Source organism: Helianthus annuus, chromosome 13 (assembly GCF_002127325.2).
Source record: "Helianthus annuus cultivar XRQ/B chromosome 13, HanXRQr2.0-SUNRISE, whole genome shotgun sequence".
Lineage (NCBI taxonomy): Eukaryota > Viridiplantae > Streptophyta > Magnoliopsida > Asterales > Asteraceae > Helianthus > Helianthus annuus.
The window spans coordinates 71,768,432-71,788,747 of record NC_035445.2 but is presented as its reverse complement, the minus strand read 5'-3'; the positions used below and the strand labels follow the sequence as shown (position 1 = coordinate 71,788,747).

Below are 20,316 nucleotides of genomic sequence, written 5' to 3'. Positions count from 1 at the left end.
AAGTTTGGTATCGGACTTCTCTGATGATACCAGCATTCAACAGTTCCATGACTTGCTCTTGCATAGCATCGTGCTTTATGTCTCCCAAGTGGCGTTTGGCATGTACCACAGGTTTTGCATTTTCTGAGACGTTTAATCTGTGTTCTGCTATGTGCCGTGGAACACCCGTCATGTCAGCTGGTGTCCAGGCGAACACGTCCATGTTTTCGAATAACAACTTTTTTAGTGCCGCGCGCGTGAGATCAGACATTGCAGGGCCCAAGGTGACTGTTTGTTCTGGGTACGCGCTGTTTAACACCCATTTTTCAGCTTCTGTGCGCGGTGCTTGTTTGCTTGCTTTTGCTGGTCGGACTTCCTCTGTTGCTAGGACTTCTTTGCTTGCATAGATTATTGCTACCCCTATTTCTGTTGGGAATCCAACAGCTAAATGTGGTCCAGAGCAAATCATGCTAAAATCTCCTTGGGATTCTCTTCCCAGAAGGATATCGTGTCTTGAATGTGCAGGCAGCACCATGAACGTGACTTCTTCTGTTCTTGAATTTCTTCCGTCTGAGAGCAGCACCGGGAATGATATTTGGCCAAGCGGAAAGATGGCTTCGTTGCAGAAACCAGTTAATGGGTAGTCAACTGGTTCCAAGCGCGCCTTGTCTTCTTGGTCGAATTGGTTGAAACATTGCTCGTATATGATGTCCGCGGTGCTCCCTGGGTCAATGAAAATGTAATCGGCTTGATAATGACCGATTACCCCTGATATGACTATGGGTCTTCTCTCTCTTGGGCCTCCTCTTACTATGGGGAAGACAACTTGTCTTTCGCGCCATGAGTCTTCTTGTGTGCGCTTGTTGTAGTTTTTCCTTGACCTCCGCGGTCCCCCTTGAACCATGTGAGTTTCCAACTTTCGAAGCTTTTTGTTATCCGGCCCTTCCTCTCTTCTGTGGATTTGACGGTTATCGCGCTTCCCACCTTTTACCAAGGTGACAGTCGTCAGTCAGGTGACGGGTGTCTTTGTGGAATTCACAGAAGAGATTTGGATCTTGGCCTCTTTTGTTGCGCATTTGTAGAGGTGGTTTAAACTGGTGGTTCTCAATTGACAAGACCTTAGAAGGTGTCTTTGTTAGGGGCGTCCATTGTTTTTCTCTATTTTCCCTTTTTACTTCTTTGTGATGAACGATCTGGTTGATCGTGTTGCGCGCGTCTTCCCTTGTTGGGCTTCTTTCTCTGTAACTTGATGTTTTCCATGATTGGCCTTTGCCTTTCTTGTTGCGCCGATCATTGTGGTTATGATTATATTGACGGTTGTCATCACCGGTCAACTGCTTATCAGTGCGCGCAATCGTTTTTGCTGCTTCAATGAAGGTTTCCCAATCTTTGGGTCCTCCGTCTCTGCCTTTCAATCGTTTGATCAGGTCGTCGCACTTCACTGCCCTCATGAAGTGTGCACGCATCATCTTTTCGCCCACGTCTCCAATTTCCAGACATTCTTTGTTGTATCTGGTTATGAAGTCTTCTACGCTTTCGTGATCTTTCCTCCATATGTTCAAACAATCAGCTGGATCTCTGGTGTGCCTGCGTTGTTGGGAGAAGTGCGTGAGGAATTTATCTCGAAAATCGATCCATGATTTGATTCTTCCTGCTGGTAGGCTGTCAAACCAGACGCGCGCTGCGCCGACGAAGGTTTGAGCGAAGAGATGACACCAGGTTGGTAAATTCCATCCTCCTGTAACTCCTGCGCCATTGAAGACTTGGAGGTGGTCATCAGGATCTATCAAGCCGTTGTATTTGCCCACGTTGTGTGGCAGTTTTGTCTTGTCAATGTCGGCTGTTGCAATCTCTTTGATGAACTTGGAGTTTTCAGCCATGCCGTCTGGGCGATAGCTTAGAGAATAGTCATATTCTGCCTTTGGGTTGTACCCCGCGCGCTTGTGGGGTTTGTACGACTCATGTTCTTTTGGCAATCTGCTGAATACTGTGCTTTCTCCTTTGTATGTCGGATCGTCCTCATCATCGTCCCATTCAGTGTTCATGTTGCGCGCGCCTAAACGACTTTGTATCGGCTTTCTCTGTGGATGGGAGTGCTGTACATGGTTGCTTTCTGTTTCGCCATAAGTGTCGTGCGTGTCATGCGCGCTTGGCATTCTGATGTTTGGCATAGGTCCTTTTTCTGGGCGCAAGTTCCATGCGTTAGCCTGCTGAGTCGTGTGAGTGCTCAGAGACATTTGCTGTGGAGTAGTAAAGATAGATTGGTTGGCTTGTGCTTGGAGCAAAGCTTGTTGCGCGCTTAGCTGTGTGTAAACGAGATTCAGGGACGCCATTTGTTCAGCATACCAGGAGGCCAGAGTTTTTCCTTCAGGTAGCCCTAAAAGTGCGGAAAAGTTCAGTTGTGTTTGGACCGGTGAGGTCGATGGACCAGCCCCACGGTCTTGTGTGGGTATTTCCGGAGGTGTTTGATTGACTACACCTGGGGGTTGAAAAACGGCCCCATTTGTTGTTTGGTTAATGACTCTGGTTACGGGTTGGAAAGTAGCTCCGTTTGTGGTTTGGCTAACCACTCTGGACGCGCTTCCGAAGATGTCTGGGAACTCGTTTGTTCGCCCTTCTTGGATGGTCTCATTCCTTTGGACCCTTTGGACGTGCCCTGTATGTGTCCAAACGAAGAGACTTCTCCGTCCATTTGAGGAGAAGGGTTTTGTTCAGCCATTTCGAAGAGTTTTTTAGAGAAAAAAAGGAGATGAGAGTGGTTTGCAAAAGTGCGGATGGCGCCAATGATGAAACACTGGTTAACACTAACGTTAATCAGCGGGGTGGTCTCTTCAGTGGGTTCAATCTCCTCTTCTACTCGTCGAGCGGCTACAGTCCTGCAAAACAGCAACATCGTTAGCTCGTTAAGAGGGGAATATGGGGGTTTCCCTCTTAACCAGGCTCCGACGTGAGAATAATTACTGTTCTGAGGAATAAAACAGTGTGTGTTGAGTGTGAGAGTATGGAGTAGAGAATAGAATCAACCTGAATGATGAAGGGTCCTATTTATAGCCGGATGGTGAAAGAGGGAGGAGCAGCCTTGCCAGCTGTTATAGGGCGCCAGCTGTCCGACCAAAGGGAATATCCTTTTGGTCTCCTCTGCTGTGGTCAGGGTAGTGGTATACGTGGCGCCCCTATATTTGTTCATGCTGGAAACGTCGTACCGCTGATGTCGGTCTGCTCCTTGATTTGTTACAGGCCTACATGGCGCTTGATGAATGGTGACACCTGTTGTCCTTTTTGTCGGAGGGAGCATCTTGGGTGCCACCTTGCCATATTCCAGAAGCTTCTAGAAGCTTCTGGATTCGCTTGCTTATGTATACGCCATGTAGGATGGAAAAGTGGTGTGGTTCTTGCCATGTAGGCAAGGAATTGGGACCATACCTCTTCATGTGAGGTTGTCAGTTCAACTCTCAAGCCCAACCAGTTTTTTATCTCACCGTGTGTTACGCCAGAGAGTTCTGTTCTTGTGGTGGCACAACGACTGTCAAGTGGCAGCTGGCGATATGGTTTCCCGGGGAACGCCCAAAAAAGCCAAACTTTGAAGCCAGCGTGGGCCCCGGTTAAGACAACATAGCCTGGCTAAAGTGAGACAATATAAGACTCTCTGATTTACAAAGTATGGTAACCTTATACATGAATTCCAAAAAAATCTAGATGAACCATTAAAAATAGCAATCCCTATCAAACCCACCCTATGACAAACCATACTATTTAATGCTAACGACGGCTCTTCATCTAATTTATGTCATAAAAAGATGTTTATATTATTACTATATATAGAATCAACTTATGATGTGCATTCCATCAAACAACAATAGTTAAAAATGCATGTAACTTTATCGGAAGAGCTAGAACTAAAGGTACCAACAAGCAAAGCTTGGGCGCTCTTTAGCACCAAGAAGTACAAAAATGCGTTGATCGAAGAAAAATTCTTTGAGGCGTCTGAGTTTGTTGAAGGTGATGGTGGAACCGGTACGCTTGAAAAGGTCACAGTAAAGGGTATGTTCCATCGCTTAGAAACTCATTCACATTTCACATGACAATAAAAACTCCTACTTCGGATGATTCAAATTGCTTATACGTGTTTAATAATCACATAGATAAGTTGTTGCCAAGCTAAATACCCCAAATTATATCACAATCAAGTATTTATCATAAGTAAACGAGTTTGTTGGTCTTTGACGTCACATGCACAGGGTCAGAGTTCGCATATTACAAGTATACGCTTGTTGATAACATGAACAAGGTTAAGGAAGTTAAACTAGTGGAAGGAGGATTGCTTGATCACGGATTTAATTATTATAAATCAAAGGAGGAGATCAAAGAGAACCCAAATGATGAAACGGGATCATCGTGTATTTTTAAATTAACGCGTGATTATGAAGTTAAGGACGAGTTTGCTACTAATACTTCTATAGTCACCAATGTTTCTCTCGCGGTGATTGGGAATGTCATGAACAAGCATCTCTTTAAATCTAATTAAAGCAAGAAACATATATATGTTCTCATGTGTTTTATGAATAATGCAACTGATAAAAATAAAAGATTTATTTTAAATTCGTGAATTCTATCAGTTATCCAGAAAACGGAATATTACAATTATAATATTTGATTTTAGTCTAAATTTGTTTTTTTTTTCTCAAATAATTTGTGCAGTAATAAAAAAAGAGAAAAACTAAAACCTAGTCTTATTATATTTTTTTGGCCATTCCTATATAAATTTTAACAAAAACTGAGTTGTTTTTTAAAGTATTTTTTGTCTTGTAAGCACGATCAGTTATTCACAAAACGGAATATTACAATTATAATATTTGATTTTAGTCTAAATTTGTTTTTTTTTCTCAAATAATTTGTGCAGTAATAAAAAAAGAGAAAAACTAAAACCTAGTCTTATTATATTTTTTTGGCCATTCCTATATAAATTTTAACAAAAACTGAGTTGTTTTTTAAAGTATTTTTTGTCTTGTAAGCAGTTCTAACACGTGTTTGGAACTTTGGATTAACATTTTAGATAATAAGTAAATGTTTCAATATTATTAATATCAACCGTTTAAAATCAATACAAACTAAATAATTATCATCATCTCATGTCCTCTCTAATTTTGATTCCACAAGCTTTCTATCGATATGCATTTTCATAAAGTCATATACTTTTAAATCACGTCGAGTCCTTTTTCTTCGAAGAAGATGAAACAGATCGTAATATGCATTCAAGAATTATCAAAAAAAAAAAAAAAAAATCAAAAACATTCACTAGCCCTAACCATAACAAATGTTTAGTGAAGGTGATAGTAAATTTATAGATGCATGTGTGTGTGAAAAAGCTGAAATTTTAAACATTATTATAAATTTATACATCTTATTATTTGATTATATTAAAAGTATGTTTCTTGTTGCTTACATTTTGTTTTGTTGGAAAAATATCAGTGACAATGATTTTTCATTAATTTTGAATAATAGATAATTGTATTTATATATGAGTTATATAGATATTTATTATTGATTTTGTGTTCTATGATGTGAGAGTTTCATAAACGGATGAAACTACGTTCATGTCAAAGCTAAGATAAATGAGATATCGATGTTCAAAATTGAGTGGTTAAATTGAATATTTCTAAACTTTGTGAGTTTTATAGAAATTGTTGTCTTTTATCATAAAAAGGTTGTTTTGTTTTGTCTCTTTTAAGAATGATTAAGAAAAATTTGATTATAGCTCATAGTTTTATTAAATTTGGCACTAAAAATGAACGTTTTAGTTAACTCATAACATTCATACAATAGTCTTTAAATAGTAAAAATTAAATATGCAGTTTAGATTTGGCTTAAATTACATCAAATTAAGGAGATGTTTGGGATTGCTTATTTTAGTGACTTATTAGCTTATTCACTCTTTGAAAAGTTAAAAAGTGTTTGGGTGAAACTATTTTGTGAGTGGAAAAGTCAATAACTCACTCCATTGTGACTTATTAACTTTTTCAAAAAGTTATAATTTGTTTTGAAATGCTAAGTCAAATATGGCCTAAGACAGGGCTTAAAGGGGAGCAACATCTTAACTCCAATGATTTTGTCCTAATTAGACCCAACCCTCACCCTCATAAAAAGAACCTTATGATTCATAGTGAGTGGAGAAATTATTTTGTCCAAAAAAATCATAGAATTTAAAGTTGAGTACTCTCTAATTTTTCCGTAATCACCAACTTCATCTTTTTATGTTTTCACATAAACTAAAAACAATTTAACCTGGTGTAACCTCGTGCACGTGAGCCATCTCCGGCAGTCCACACTGCTTCAGTTGTTGTACTCTAAAAGACACGAAATTTGTTTTAAGAGACACGTGTCTAACTCGATCCTCAACCAAAAATCATCAACCTTTTAGTTTGTTGATTGTCACATTAGAGGAGCACGGTTGAACACTCAACATGGTGAAGACTCGAGCCCTGAAGGTGGGCAAGGAGGACCACCGGCTAAGGCCCGATATTTCGAAGGGCACACTATTTTTTAAAAATCCGATATGTATATGTAAAAATAAATAAATTAATAGGGTATATGGATACCCATACAAACACCAACATAGTTCCACTTACAAAACTATTTTTATGGTTTAGATTAGTTACTAGCCCATTGACATTAGGTTTAGACCTTTAGTGAGCCCAATACCCAATTTCGTTAAAGTCTAAAGACACATTTTTTCGAGCTCGAACATGGTACATGAATTCTCAAGACCAGCCATGACAAGAATACCTGTTGAAGTACTCACTTTTGCCTCGACTCGAATCAAATTTGGTATATAACATTGCATTTTATATTATATTGAGTTAATTACATAAATGGGTCCTGTGGTTTATACATAATTTCGCCTTTGGGTACTAACTTCTTTTTTTAACAGGTTTAGGTTCTATGGTTTCAATTTTGTAACACCTTTGGGTACTAACACCAAAATTAGTTAATTAATGACTTAAATACCCTTACATTTTTTTAAGTTTATCAATGTAACACATTTGGGTACTAACACCTAATTTTATTTAAGTTTAAATCAATTTTACAAAATCTATTTATTTTTTTTATTTTTATTATTTTATTATATCTCTTAATTAACATAAACTCTATTTATTTTTTTTATTTTCATATTTTTATTAAATTTCTTATTTAACATAAAATCTACTTGTTACACCAATATTTTCTAAATAGATTTTTTAAATAAAATCTACTAGCTATATAGTTTTATGTAAATTAAATTTTCGTTTTCAATTTTGGATTGAAATGATTGATAATATATCTTTCATGTAAAAAAATTTAAGCCTTTTTTAACTCGTTTTTTTGTTCATTTACATTTTACTATTTTAGAAAGATATTTAATTTACATAAAACTATATAGCTAGGTATTTTAGATAAAACTAAAAAATTTAAGCTTTTTTTTAACTCGTTTTTTTTTGTAAAATAGATATTTAATTTACATAAAACTATATAGCTAGTAGATTTTACTGGTGCAACTAGTAGATTTTATGTAAATTAAATATCTTTCTAAAATAGTAAAATGTAAATGAACTAAAAAAAGGAGTTAAAAATGGCTTAATTTTTTTACATGAAAGATATTTATTATTATTATTATTATTATTATTATTATTATTATTATTATTATTATTATTATTATCAATCATATATATCTATAATTTAAAACGAGTAAGGTTTACATTATTTAAAACTAGTAAGAAATTTAATTTATATAAAACTATATAGCTAGTAGATTTTATTTAAAAAATATATTTAAAAAAAATACTGGTGTAACAAGTAGATTTTATGTTAAATAAGAAATTTAATAAAATATGAAAAAATAGACTTAATGTTAATTAAGAGATATAATAAAAAGATGAAAATAAAAAAAATAAATAGATTTTGTGAAATTGATTTAAACTTAAATAAAATTAGGTGTTAGTACCCAAATGTGTTACATTGATAAACTTAAAAAAATGCAAGGGTATTTTAGTCATTAATTAACTAATTTTGGTGTTAGTACCCAAAGGAGTTACAAAATTGAAACCATAGAACCTAAATCTGTTAAAATAAAAAGTTAGTACCCAAAGGCGAAATTAGGTATAAATCACAGGACCCATTTGTGTAATTAACTCTATTATATTCATTTAGTTTGTAAGTTGTAACAGATATTGTATTATTCATTATTCATTTAGTTTGTAACAGATATTGTATCATTTAGTTTGTAAGTTGTAACAGTCTAACAGATATTCAATATCTACAAAAACAATAAGCGGCAATAGTGCTCGCCTTCAATTGGGTTAAATGGGCGGCAAGGGGAAATAGTGCCAGGCAGCTGCCTGGTACTCCTCTATTGGCTCAACAAATTTACGATTTTATCCTGCTTTAAATTTACGATTTTGCCATCAGTTCAAAATTATGTTTTTGTCTCCACTTAAAAATAAATTTACGCTTTTACTCCCAATTAAAAATTTCAATTTTGCCGCCGGTTAAAAATTACGACTTGGCCCCATTTCAATTTACAGTTTTGCCATTAGTTTTTTCCCTTATAATTACGATTTTGCCATCAGTTCAAGGTTATGTTTTTATCCCCACTTAAAAATAAATTAACGCTTTTGCTCCCAGCTAAAAATTCCAATTTTGCTCTCGGTTCAAATTTACGATTTTGCCCCGTATAAATTTATAGTTTTGCATTAGTTTTTTTTTCTCACAGCCAAGGTACGATTTTGCCCTCAACTTATATTTACATTTTCTCCATCGTTTTTGTTTGTTTTCCTGGTGAAAGTACAATTTTGCCCACAATGTAAAATTACAGTCATGCCGACAGATTCCTGGCACTCCTCCATTGGTCCATTTAATTTACGATTTTATCCCGGAATTAAAATTATGATTTCGCCTCAGTTAAAAATTACATTTTCCCAATCGTTTTAGTTTTTTTTAGCAAAAGTAGAAAACATTTTTTTTAATTGGTTGACTCGATTTAATTTTTTTTCCGTGTCAAGGAGCCGCCTAACGCTCGCTTATTAGTCCTGAAAAATTACAGTATTGCCCTGATCCGAAAAATATCGTTTTATTTTTTTCCTAGCAAAATTATAGTAGTGTTTTTTTTTATTGATTAAGAATTATTCGACCATCACCCCGCAACACGGGCGAGGTATCAACTAGTTCTATATAATGTTAAAAGAGAAAGTCGGTGCAAATGCACCGACGTAATTACAAAAATGCCCTGCGTCTCACGCACAACAGTTTTCTTTCTCTGGCGAGGTAGCAAGTTCGGCGACGGAAACAGATCTCAGTTTTTCTTCTGCACCGCTAAAACTTTTGGCTTGACGACAAGCACGTCTTGTCCGGGAAGGTCCTTATTGGGTTTTTTCGTTCATTGAATTTAACAGCAGAGGATAGTAAGTAAATTTACGAACCATGTATATTTTTGTAGTAACTAACATAGCATATTGAATACTTTTGAAATGTGTTGGGAGATAACTTATTATAATTGTTTATTTGACTAGCTGTAATAATACATGTTCTATTAACTTATTAGAATTGTTGGCAAATAACTTATTAAACCTTTTTATGGCACATGCTGCTGAATTGTGTTGGCAACTTGCTAATTACCAGGCTGTGAATGTAGACTAAAACAATTTTCCTTATTTTCTAAGGTTTCGATGGTCATTCCGGTGATGACAGAAGGGACCTTCGATGATGCATGATTAGTGAATCAGCAATTATGAGTCCGTTCTATGGCGAGGAGGTGATAGCAAACCGTTTCAGTATCATATTTTGGTCATATGTTCCTTAATTGAATTTCGTTTTCTTTCAGTGATTCGTTGATTCGCCCCTTGATTTCAAGTTATGATTAGGTGTTTTTTTTTTTTTGTACAACTCGACATCTTTGGTTCATATGTGACTACAAAAAGAAACTGACAATACGAAGGCAACTACTGATATTTCTGACTTTAATTGTTTTATTGCCATATGGACTTCTATTAGGTAGCACTTTGAACATATTAATGTTACAGTGGTGGTGATGTAAATTATTTTCAGGAGTTTATCGTGAATTTGAAAGGATTCGAGTTGCCTGTTGATTCCGAACCGAGAGCGTTGATCTTTCTAAACCATGGGTATGGCATGGAATGTCGTGTCTCCTTGAAAGTCAGCTGGTTTCTTTCACACCGGTCTACAAAGCCGATTCTAAGGTAACGGTCCTTTTTTTATTAAGAAAGACGACACACATTTTTTTTACTATTTGTAAAAGATACAAAATCACATAATTCCAGCAAAAAATCCAAGAGACTGAAAGTTGAGGTTTTGCAATAATGCTTTAGAAGTATGTTTACTATTTTGGGCGGTCTTAGGCAGTTTAAAGAAATGATTTACATTTAGACTTTACAGAGAGACATAGCTGGTCATTGTTGCCGCCCATTTCAAGTCGCCTTTGGCAGTGACGACTATACAGACACTTTATTTGCTGGTTTACTATTATAAACGCTAACTTGGTTGTGTTATTTTTGCTGATTAAGGTTGAAGAATGCAAAAATGGCAGATGATGTAGTTTACTAAGGATTTGGAACTTCAAAGGATGATGTTGTTAATGGAGTCGCACTTATAGCCGGAGAAATTGAAGCGTTCAAAGACCAATTCATGAGCAATAAATTAGTTCATCATTATGATGACATTTCATGAGCAATAAATTCAAATTGAAGACCATTTGTTTGTTTATGCCTTCTGTGTGTGGAAGCCTTCAATTTCATTATTTATTGGTTTCTAATCCTGATCCTGTTTGTTAAAGTTCATGGTACGAAAACTAACTCGGTGTTTTGGCTTTTATGAATCTGTTAGGAGTAGGGGTGTTCATCGGGTTATTTCTTCGGGTTTCGGGTTTTTTGGGTCGGGTTGTTCGGGTTTTTCTCTGGGAAAAATTGACCCGATAACCAACCCATTTAAAGTTCGGGTTAGTCGGGTTTGGGTTATTCGGGTTCGGGTTATTTCGGGTCGGGTTATTCGGTTTTCGGGTTTAGATGTAAAATGAAAATAAATGTTTTTTTTTACAAAATATCATCAAAATTCATATTGTTACTTTATAAATATTATCAAAGTTCAAAGATTAATTGACAATATGCTATTATAATATTTAAAAAACCCAAAACATAGTGTTCCATCTATTAAAGACTCAAAATCTAAACACTTTTATAAGAAAAAACAATAAATGTTCGGGTTTTTTTTCGGGTTTTCGTGTTTCGGGTTTTTCGGGTCGGGTTGTTCGGGTTTTTGGCCTGGAAAAAGTGACCCGATAACCAAACCATTTAAAGTTCGGGTTGGTCGGGTTCGGGTTTCTCGGGTTCGGGTTTTTCGGGTATTCGCTAATTCGGGTTCGGGTGGCTTTGAATTCGGGTCGGGTTTCGGGTTTTGGATAAAAATGAACAGCCCTAGTTAGGAGATAGGCGATGATCTGTGAGTGGAGATACACTTTCAGGAGAGGCAATGTTTCCAAAAGAAAAAAACGACCTGGTGGTGGGTTCTCGCTGGAAAAAATGTCGAGGTTCGTGGTGATGGAACAAGAAAAGCAATGTATATTATTATAGCATTGTGTTTTAGCATTGAACTTTCTAATGTGTTTGCTAGGTTATTTTTGGTGTGTTTTACACATTTACTTAAAATCATTGTGTTTTACCCATTGTGTTTTATAGCGTCTTACGCATTGTGTTTTACAATTCGTGATCGTCGTGTGCCGCCGCAACATGCGGCGCGTTTTACACTTCGTGTGTTACTGCATGATTCGACCTGTCATGCGCCAACGCAACGCGCGACGGGTAGGATACTAGCTATAACTTAAAAGACAAAACGTACGTTTTCATATGGTTAACACATCACATAATGTTTGGACTAATCCATTCGATATTTGCGAAGTACCCGCGCCGCAACACGTGCGGGTCTTATTACTAGTTGTATGTATTATTCATTCATTTAGTTTGTAACAGATATTGTATTAGAGCACCCGGGGTGGTAACGTGATGGCCTTCATCACGCGTTGAACTTGAAACGGTACACCGCCGCCACTAGTCCCACCACGCGTTGATCTTTTAACGCGTTAACCTGACCACGCGTTGAACTTTTTAATTTTTTGACCGTTGTTATTTTTTAAACGTTGCTTTTTTGACCGTTTGGATCCATTTTACCGTTGTATATTGTTTTTTTTTTATATAAAATCCCACATATTTCAATACACTCAATACAAAAAACCTCTCAACAATTCTCACACTCAATACAAAAAATTCAAAAAACTCTCAACTATTTTCACACTCATTTTTACAAGAAATATGGAAGGTTCAAGCAAGAGAGGTGGTGGATCGAAAAAAAGAGGTGGCGGTTCGGGTACGAAGAAAATAAGGCCCAAGGTTCGAGCGAATCTTGGTGAGCCCGCTCGATTTAGGTTGCAAGACGAACCCGACCAAGTCCCACCCTTTCAAACCCAACAATATCCACCCTTTCAAACCCAACAATATCCACCCTTTCAATCGCAAACGTACCATAACAAACCGTTCGTTCCACCGTTTCAACCTCACCAATTTCAATCGCAAACGTATCAAACCCAACCCCACACACTCGACCCTCTACTAGAAGACAACACCCTCATTCATCATTTTGCAAAAGCGTGGAATGGACCACGTGAACCACAACAAAGTCTTGACGAGGACGAGGAAGAGGAAGAGGAAGAAGAAGCGGAGGAAGAGGAAGAGGAAGAAGAACAACATGTTGAGGTTCAAGAAATCGCTCCAATCGGCCGACAACCTTGGACGAATTAGGAGGAGGTCTCGTTGACGAAGGCGTATTTGCACATCTCGGAGAGTAAGAAACACGGGAACGAGCAACGAAAGGATGCGTTTTGGAGACGGGTTATTAATCATTTTATGAAACTTCCCGGTGCAAGAATACGAAACATGGACCAAATGACGTCGAAGTGGACGGATTTGAACGAGAAAATTAGCAAGTTCAACGCTTGTTTCATTCAAAAGGCATGTTTTTTATTAAAAAAAACAGTTTTAAAAATAAAACAGTTTATAAAAAAAATTGTTTATATAAAAAAAACTGTTTAAAAAAAACAGTTTTAAAAAAAAAACAGTTTAAAAATAAAACAGTTTATAAAAAAAACTGTTTATTAAAAAAACAGTTTATAAAAAATAGAATTCCATCACTAGTGATTCCACCCCTCCTACATTTCTATCACTAGTGATAGAAATTTGGTTGATGACATGTCATGATTTGATTGGAGAGTGAGAGTGATAGAATCCATCACTAGTGAACCACCCCTAATGGCCTTATTATATTTGTTATAAATAACGAGAATGCTGTTATTATAATTTTTCATTATATATTTTAATAAAAAGTGATTCTTTCTACTTTCCTTGTTATAACCAATTTCTAGAATATGTCACTCTCACCTTATATGTCAAACGTGTATTTAATGTTAAGAACTTTAACTCCTTTATTTAAAGGGATTGGGTTCTAATAATCCATGTAATTTACTATTGACAGACCCATCTTTTTTATTCCCTCTAATAGTCCTACCTTTCAACTATTTTTCCTTCACCAGTTAAGTTTTTTTTTTCGAATTACAAACTAACGTTTTAGGGTTTTTGATCAGAAAGAGAATACAAGTCTGAAGTCTATTGATGTAAAACTTACCTTGAAAGGGTGCTCCAAACGACTTGATTTTTGTTAATTGGAAGTTTAAACACCCGAATTGAAGCACCGTTTTCGTTATTTGTAGCAAATTTTCAAGGTAAATTTTACTTCATTCGGCTCGTATCCTCATTCTGATCAAAAGCCCTAAAACGTCAGTTTGTAATTCGGAAAAAGCCTTAACTCCGTTAAGTTTTTTTAACTGAGGACCGGTGGAGGAAAAATAGTTGAAAGGTGAGACTGTCAGGGGGAATAAAAAAAGTTGGACTGTCAATGGTCAATGACGTCTAGTAGGGATTATTAGAGGCTAATATCCATTTTTTAAAAAAGTTATTATAGAAGTTTTTTTTAAAATCGTATTAAATGTTAAATTATTTTTTTAAAGAAAAATAATGACAAAACAAGCTAACAGCCTAACTGGGCTAGTTTTATTAAACTCTGTCGCATCCATTTCCTAGCTCAAATCACCTCTAAAAACAAACAAGAAAAGGCTGGCCGGCAAGTGATACTTGATGAATAAACAATTAGAGAAAAAAAGACAAATAAAACAATTAGGAATCTATCAATACATAAAAAAGTTTATTCCATTTCGGCATTTTTCATATATAAAATCCTTAACATCGGATGTACATTCACAAAGAAAAATGTTCGGAACATTATCGGAAGAGGCAGAAGTGAAGGTGCCCGCAAGCAAAGCTTGGGCTCTCTACGGCACTCTTGAGATAGGAAAGCTCGTCGTCGGGAAAGTCCTTGAAGCGGTCGATTTGATTGAAGGCGATGGTGGGCCCGGTACCATTCTCAAGCTCACCTTAAAGCCCGGTACGTATATTCGATAAATCTTAACAAAAACTAACAGAAAATTTGGGTTATTTATTATTCACATAGCCTATGTCTAGGTTGTTAAGCCTAGCTGGATTAAAAACATATATATATATTCACCAAACTTGTGGTGTAAAAAACTACACCCCACGGAGCGCCGTTCGCCATGATTTTTTACGGCTGTGTTTATAATACACACATCTACTTGTAAAAAAAATCATGGCGAACGGCGCTCCGTGGGGTGTAGTTCTCGCGGTTCTTACAACTCGGGGTGGTTCTTATTCTAGCGGCCCCCTATATATATATATATATATATATATATATAGGGTAAGGTTCATGCGAGAACCACCCTTATTGCGAGAACCGCGAGAACCAATGTGAACACAAAATAAAATCTAAAAAAAATCAAAAAAGCACTCAAAATTTTTTTTTTATTTTTTTTAATATTTTTTAACAAAAAATCGCTATATTTCGTTCCATAAAAAAAAAAAAAAAAAAAAAAAAAAAAAAAAAAAAACTTTTTTTTTTTCGAGTAACAGTTATCCATGCACATGTGCATATGTATCATTACTTCAACAAATTCGGTAATACATTATCAGGAATAGACAATTGCACTTTAATTTACAATACCATTAGTAATACACTACTTTTTACATTCCCAATATTCAAAATGCACATGTGCATAATTAGGTATAACCATCATATAACGTGTTTTGGTACAAAAAGTTTGTGATTTTGAATGGAGAAGTAGACCCATATACATGTTTTTTGGTTAGTTATATCTAGTGGTTGATGGTTTGGTTATAGTTGTCAATTTTTTATGTAATATGTTGATTGGATGGTATAAATGGTGTTTACATACATGTAATAAAGTGAAAATATTGTTAATGGTATTGTAGTATGGATGGTAGGAGGTAATGGTATTGTATTATGGATGGTAGGAGGTAATGGTAGTGTATTATGGATGGTATGATAGATGAAAGGGAAAGTGTATTCAAAGTGGTGTACCAAAACACCTTATTTCATGTTGATACATATAATGCACATGTGCATTTCTAATATTGGTAATGTAAAAAGTAGTGTATTACATATGGTAGTGTAAATGAAAGTGCAATTGTCTAATATATGTAATGAATTACGGAACTTGTCAGAGAAATGACAGAAATGCACATGTGCATGCTTGTGTATTATGGATGGAATGATAGATGAAAGAGAAAGTAGTGTACCAAAACACCTTATTTCCTGTTGATACATATAGATGCACATGTGCATTTCTAACATTGGTAATGTAAAAGATAGTGTATTACACGTAGTAGTGTAAATGAAAGTACAATTGACTATTATTTGTAATGAATTACGGAATTTGACAAAGAAACGACACATATGCACATGTGCATGGATAACTGTTACTCGAAATTTTTTTTTTTTTTTGAATTTTTTTTTATTTTTTTTATTAACAAAATATAGCGATTTTTTCAAAAAAAATAGTAAAAAAATAAAAAAAAAAATTTTTGGGTGTTTTTTAGATTTTTTTAGGAATTACTGTTTGTGTTCACACTGGTTCTCGCGGTTCTCGCAATAAGGGGTGGTTCCTAACGGATCTTTGTTCTATATATATATATATATATATATATATATATATATATGAACGGCAAATTTCTTTTATTCTTGTTGTATGTGGGACTTGAACCCAAGACCTCTCTCTCCCATGGTGTTTAAAGGCTTTGCCTTTGTCAATGGACCACAACCCCAATGGTATTAAAAACATATTGTTAGCGATTAAATGATGGTACGATGGCATATGTGCAGGGTTAGGTTTCCCATATTACAAAGAGAAGTTTACAAAGGTTGATAATGAGAACATGATCAAAGAAACTGAAGTAGTGGAAGGGGGGTTTCTTGATGTTGGATTTACCTTATATAGGATAAGGTTCGAGATCAAAGAGAATCCAAATGATGATACGGGCTCATCTTGTCTTCAGAAACTAACAATCGAGTACGATGTTAAGGAAGAGTTTGCGGCTAATGCTTCTTTTGTCACCAATGAGCCTCTACTTGGGCTTTTAAAAGTTGCAAACGAGTATCTTTTGAAATCTAATTAACACATGAAACGGTTATCATTAATCATGTTTATGAGTAATGTAACTGTTACGAATAGATACGGATTATGTTAATGTTTTCAATGGTATGAGTGAACCGTTTGTATGGGCTTTTGATTTAGAGAAGGATGACATGTTACAAAATTATTAATTTACTAATGTTTTTGTTGTACAACAAAAGACATGTGTGTATACAACCTCTAGTTTGATGGGTACTATACGAGGTTAACCGTTGACAAAATAAACAAAGTGAGAAATAAAAAAAAAATACAGTTTGGACATTTTTCATCACCATTAAAAACAAACAATAAAAAGTCAGCCGGCCGATGGCACGTGATGGAATACAAGTATAAAGTGTCTTATCATACAAAACGTACGAAATGAATGAAAAAACCAAAAAAAACGTGGTGACATTTTTGTAATTATTTGTTCGTAGGGTAATTATCAAAATTACTCTACAATAATCTTGTAGAGTAATTTTAATCTTGCAGGGTAATTATCAAAATTACTCTACAAGTGTAACTTGTAGGGTAATTATCAAAATTACTCTAGAAGTGTATCAAAATTACTTTACATCAAAATTACTCTACAAGTGTATCAAAATTACTCTGCAAGTTTATCAAACAACATACAATTCAAAATTACCCTACAAAATCATTTCTAGAGTAATTATGATACCCTACAAAATTACCTTACAATATCAAAATTACCTTACAAAAACATTTTACAAAATTACTCTACAAGATCAAAATTACCATACAAGAATATTTTACAAGATTACTCTACGAGATCAAAATTACCCTACATGATCATTTGTAGAGTAATTTTGATAATTACTCTACGAGTAAATAATTACGAAAATGTCATCGCTTTTTTTAGCAAAACTTTCAGTTCGTACGTTTTGTACGTTAAAATTATTTGTATTTGATCTTTTGTCTACAAGAAAAAGATACAATAAATGCAACTTATTTCATTTTACCATCTATTTATGTATAAAATCAACCTTCGATGTACATTCCATCAACCAAAAATAAATATGTTGGGAACCTTATCGGAAGAGGCAGAAGTGAAGGTGTCGGCAAGCAAAGCTTAGGCGCTCTACGGCACTCTTGAGCTAGGGAAGCTTGCCGTCGGAAAAGTTCTTGAAACGGTCGACGTGGTTGAAGGCGATGGTGGGCCCGGTATCATTCTCAAGCTCACAACTAGTATCATTCCATGTTAAAAGATTCATATTAGTGTTTTATTTGTTTGAAGTCTTAATGGTATATCTTAAATGTTAGAAGTAAGAATTGTGCTTTAAATATGGCTATCAATTTTAGACAGAAACCTGTTAACATGACATGAAACGACATGTTCTTAAAAGGTTTCGTGTTTTAACTTAACAGGTTTCGTATCTTAAACAAGTTGACACGTTTATGACACAATTAAATTTGAGCCTAAACAGGTTAAAGACCTGTTAACATGTAGTGGCCTGTTAGTAACTTTTTCTTATATATGTAATGGATGTTATGATTTGACTTTTAGACTTCGTTTCTCATCGCTTCGTTTGCTATCCTACCCTACTTCGCTAGCTAGACTATCGCAAATCATTTATACCAAAAGACCTTGCCATCGGCAACCAAGAGGGGGTGGATTTTTGTTTTAAATTTGCTAAGGATTATTATGTTAAGGATTATGTATTAGTTAAGACTTTTATGAACTTTTGACAATTTTTGTTTTGCTAAACTGGTTTCTAAAAATGTGACAATTTTTGTGTAACATTTAAAAACTGAGTTACGATATTTAGTGTATTTCAACTTTAGTTAAGCTTTATGACGTGCATTTGAATGCTTAGAACTTTTTGATTGGTTTATATTAAAGTTGAAATACACTAAATATCGTAACCAAGTTTTTAAATGTTACACAATAGTCATCCAAATATTTTATGAATGAAAAAAAAAAAAACCCACTCAAACTTCCAATAAGTGACCCAACGTTATGAATTTGTTTCACACATTTTCATTTTTTAAAAAAGTAAATGGCATAAATGAACATGTATCACCTTTTAGCTACTAGTTAGTGATTTATATTAAACTTAACATGGTTGTTTTTTAAAAGAAAACTAGACAAGAAAAACAACCACAAAACATGTTAATGTTTTTAAGAAACCAGTTTTGTAAGCACAACTAGCTTCATATGGTATGATTGCATTGGCGAAAAGTGTGGGGTCTACACACACACCCTTCCAAACTCACACCCATTACCCCCACGCGTCTTCCCCTCTAACGCCCTTATGACGCCCCTTGGGATGGATTTTAGGCCCCTACATGGTGATGTGGAGTGATAGAAGGGTAAATAACCGTTTTTTAACATGTGTAAATATAAGGTTTTAAGTGTGTATCATCATAAAACATGGTTACTTTGAGTGTGTTTCTATTTGTAGGTACCCAAAGCTTAACGGATGGATATTGAAGCTAAGCGGGAGGTTTTCGGGAAGATTTATGAAGGTTAGAAGCTTACACACAAGTTGGGAGTTGAAAAATGCGAAAAATGGTGAGAAACCAGTACTTGGCGCAAGAAGAAACCAGTTTGGCGCAACCTGGTGTCAGTTTGGGCGCAATACAGATGCTAGTCAGTCAGGGGCGCAACCTTGTGCCAGGGGGGGCGCAACCTTGCGCTGACAGCAGATAGTCACGCGAAAATTAAGGATTTCACTTTATTTTAAGATATCTTCAACCCCAAAACGAGATATACACTAACCCTAGCCGTTTTCCACTTCCCAAGGACGAATTTTGGAGTTCCCAACCTCAATTTTCATCAATCTTTCATGCAATCAAACATCCAAGACAACCAAGAAGATCAACTCATGACTATGAGTGGCTAGATTCTTTTGTGACCACCTCCGAGTGGATGGTTCATGTATGTGAAACTCAAACCTTGTTTATTTAGTTCTTTGGATTGTTTTTCATAACTTGAAGAATACTTGTGGTTTAGTTTTGTTTAAAAGAATTGTAAGTGTTGCAATTATTCATCTTTTACCATTCGCATTCGGTTTTCTTGCATCGTGAGTAGTTTGGTTATTGGGTGGGTTCTTGGCACTTATGATTTGGTAATTAAATTGCATAGGTTATTATTAAAAACTTGTCTTTGATTATCAATCAAACTAAACCGTTAACAAGACCTTTTGGTATCTATCTAATTAAACAGGTTTGGGTGAATCATTGAACCGGAAATCCGGAGGGGGTTGCTTTTCTTTAAAATTGATAACTTTCTTAATTATTCTCGATCCAAAATCTCAAAACGCAATCAAAGCAATAGTTTTTCTTAGTTTTAGTTAATCTAGGTTTCTACAATCAACACTAACCACATATTCCCTATGGAGACGACCCTACTTACCCTTGCTAGTAAAGGTACTTAGGACCAAATTTTAAACTTGTTTTTGACCGACCTTTCGACATCGATCAAAATGGCGCCGTTGCCGGGGAATTAGTGCGCTTAGTGTTAGTTAGTTAGTTGTTCTTGTTTTTTTTAAATAAAAAAAACCAAAAATATTTCTTTTTGTGTGTCTTTTATTTGTTTGTTCTGTATTACGCTTGGTTTCTTGTTTGTCTGTGTGCAGGTGATTCTCGTGTTGCATGCATACCAGGTTTTCAAAGAAATCCTCACCGCTCTTATTTGATCCAGAAATTGAGAAGACTGCTCGACAAAATCTTGTTCTTCTCCGTTC

General features: G+C 35.4%; 2 protein-coding genes across 2 annotated transcripts; both read left to right on the top strand.

Annotated features, from left to right (window-relative positions):
• Window positions 1-3,844: 3,844 nt before the first annotated feature.
• Window positions 3,845-4,578, top strand: LOC110902810 (S-norcoclaurine synthase). Its single transcript, XM_022149197.2, has 2 exons — window positions 3,845-4,020; window positions 4,218-4,578. Exons 1-2 carry the CDS (start codon window positions 3,846-3,848, stop codon window positions 4,502-4,504), a joined length of 462 nt encoding a protein of 153 aa, XP_022004889.1. The 5' UTR covers window position 3,845; the 3' UTR covers window positions 4,505-4,578.
• A 9,739-nt stretch (window positions 4,579-14,317) lies between these two features.
• On the top strand, window positions 14,318-16,788 carry LOC110898153 (S-norcoclaurine synthase 2). The gene is made up of 2 exons (XM_022144907.2): window positions 14,318-14,511; window positions 16,321-16,788. Exons 1-2 carry the CDS (start codon window positions 14,337-14,339, stop codon window positions 16,611-16,613), a joined length of 468 nt encoding a protein of 155 aa, XP_022000599.1. The 5' UTR covers window positions 14,318-14,336; the 3' UTR covers window positions 16,614-16,788.
• Window positions 16,789-20,316: the final 3,528 nt, after the last annotated feature.

What these genes read in the sequence shown, in the direction of transcription:
- LOC110902810 (XM_022149197.2), top strand. Translation starts at nt 3,846, where the DNA reads ATGCATGTAACTTTATCGGAAGAGCTAGAACTAAAGGTACCAACAAGC. An exon ending in TGAAAAGGTCACAGTAAAGG is followed by an intron (nt 4,021 to 4,217) that starts GTATGTTCCATC and finishes TCACATGCACAG; the next exon opens with GGTCAGAGTTCGCATATTAC.
- LOC110898153 (XM_022144907.2), top strand. Translation starts at nt 14,337, where the DNA reads ATGTTCGGAACATTATCGGAAGAGGCAGAAGTGAAGGTGCCCGCAAGC. An exon ending in CAAGCTCACCTTAAAGCCCG is followed by an intron (nt 14,512 to 16,320) that starts GTACGTATATTC and finishes GCATATGTGCAG; the next exon opens with GGTTAGGTTTCCCATATTAC.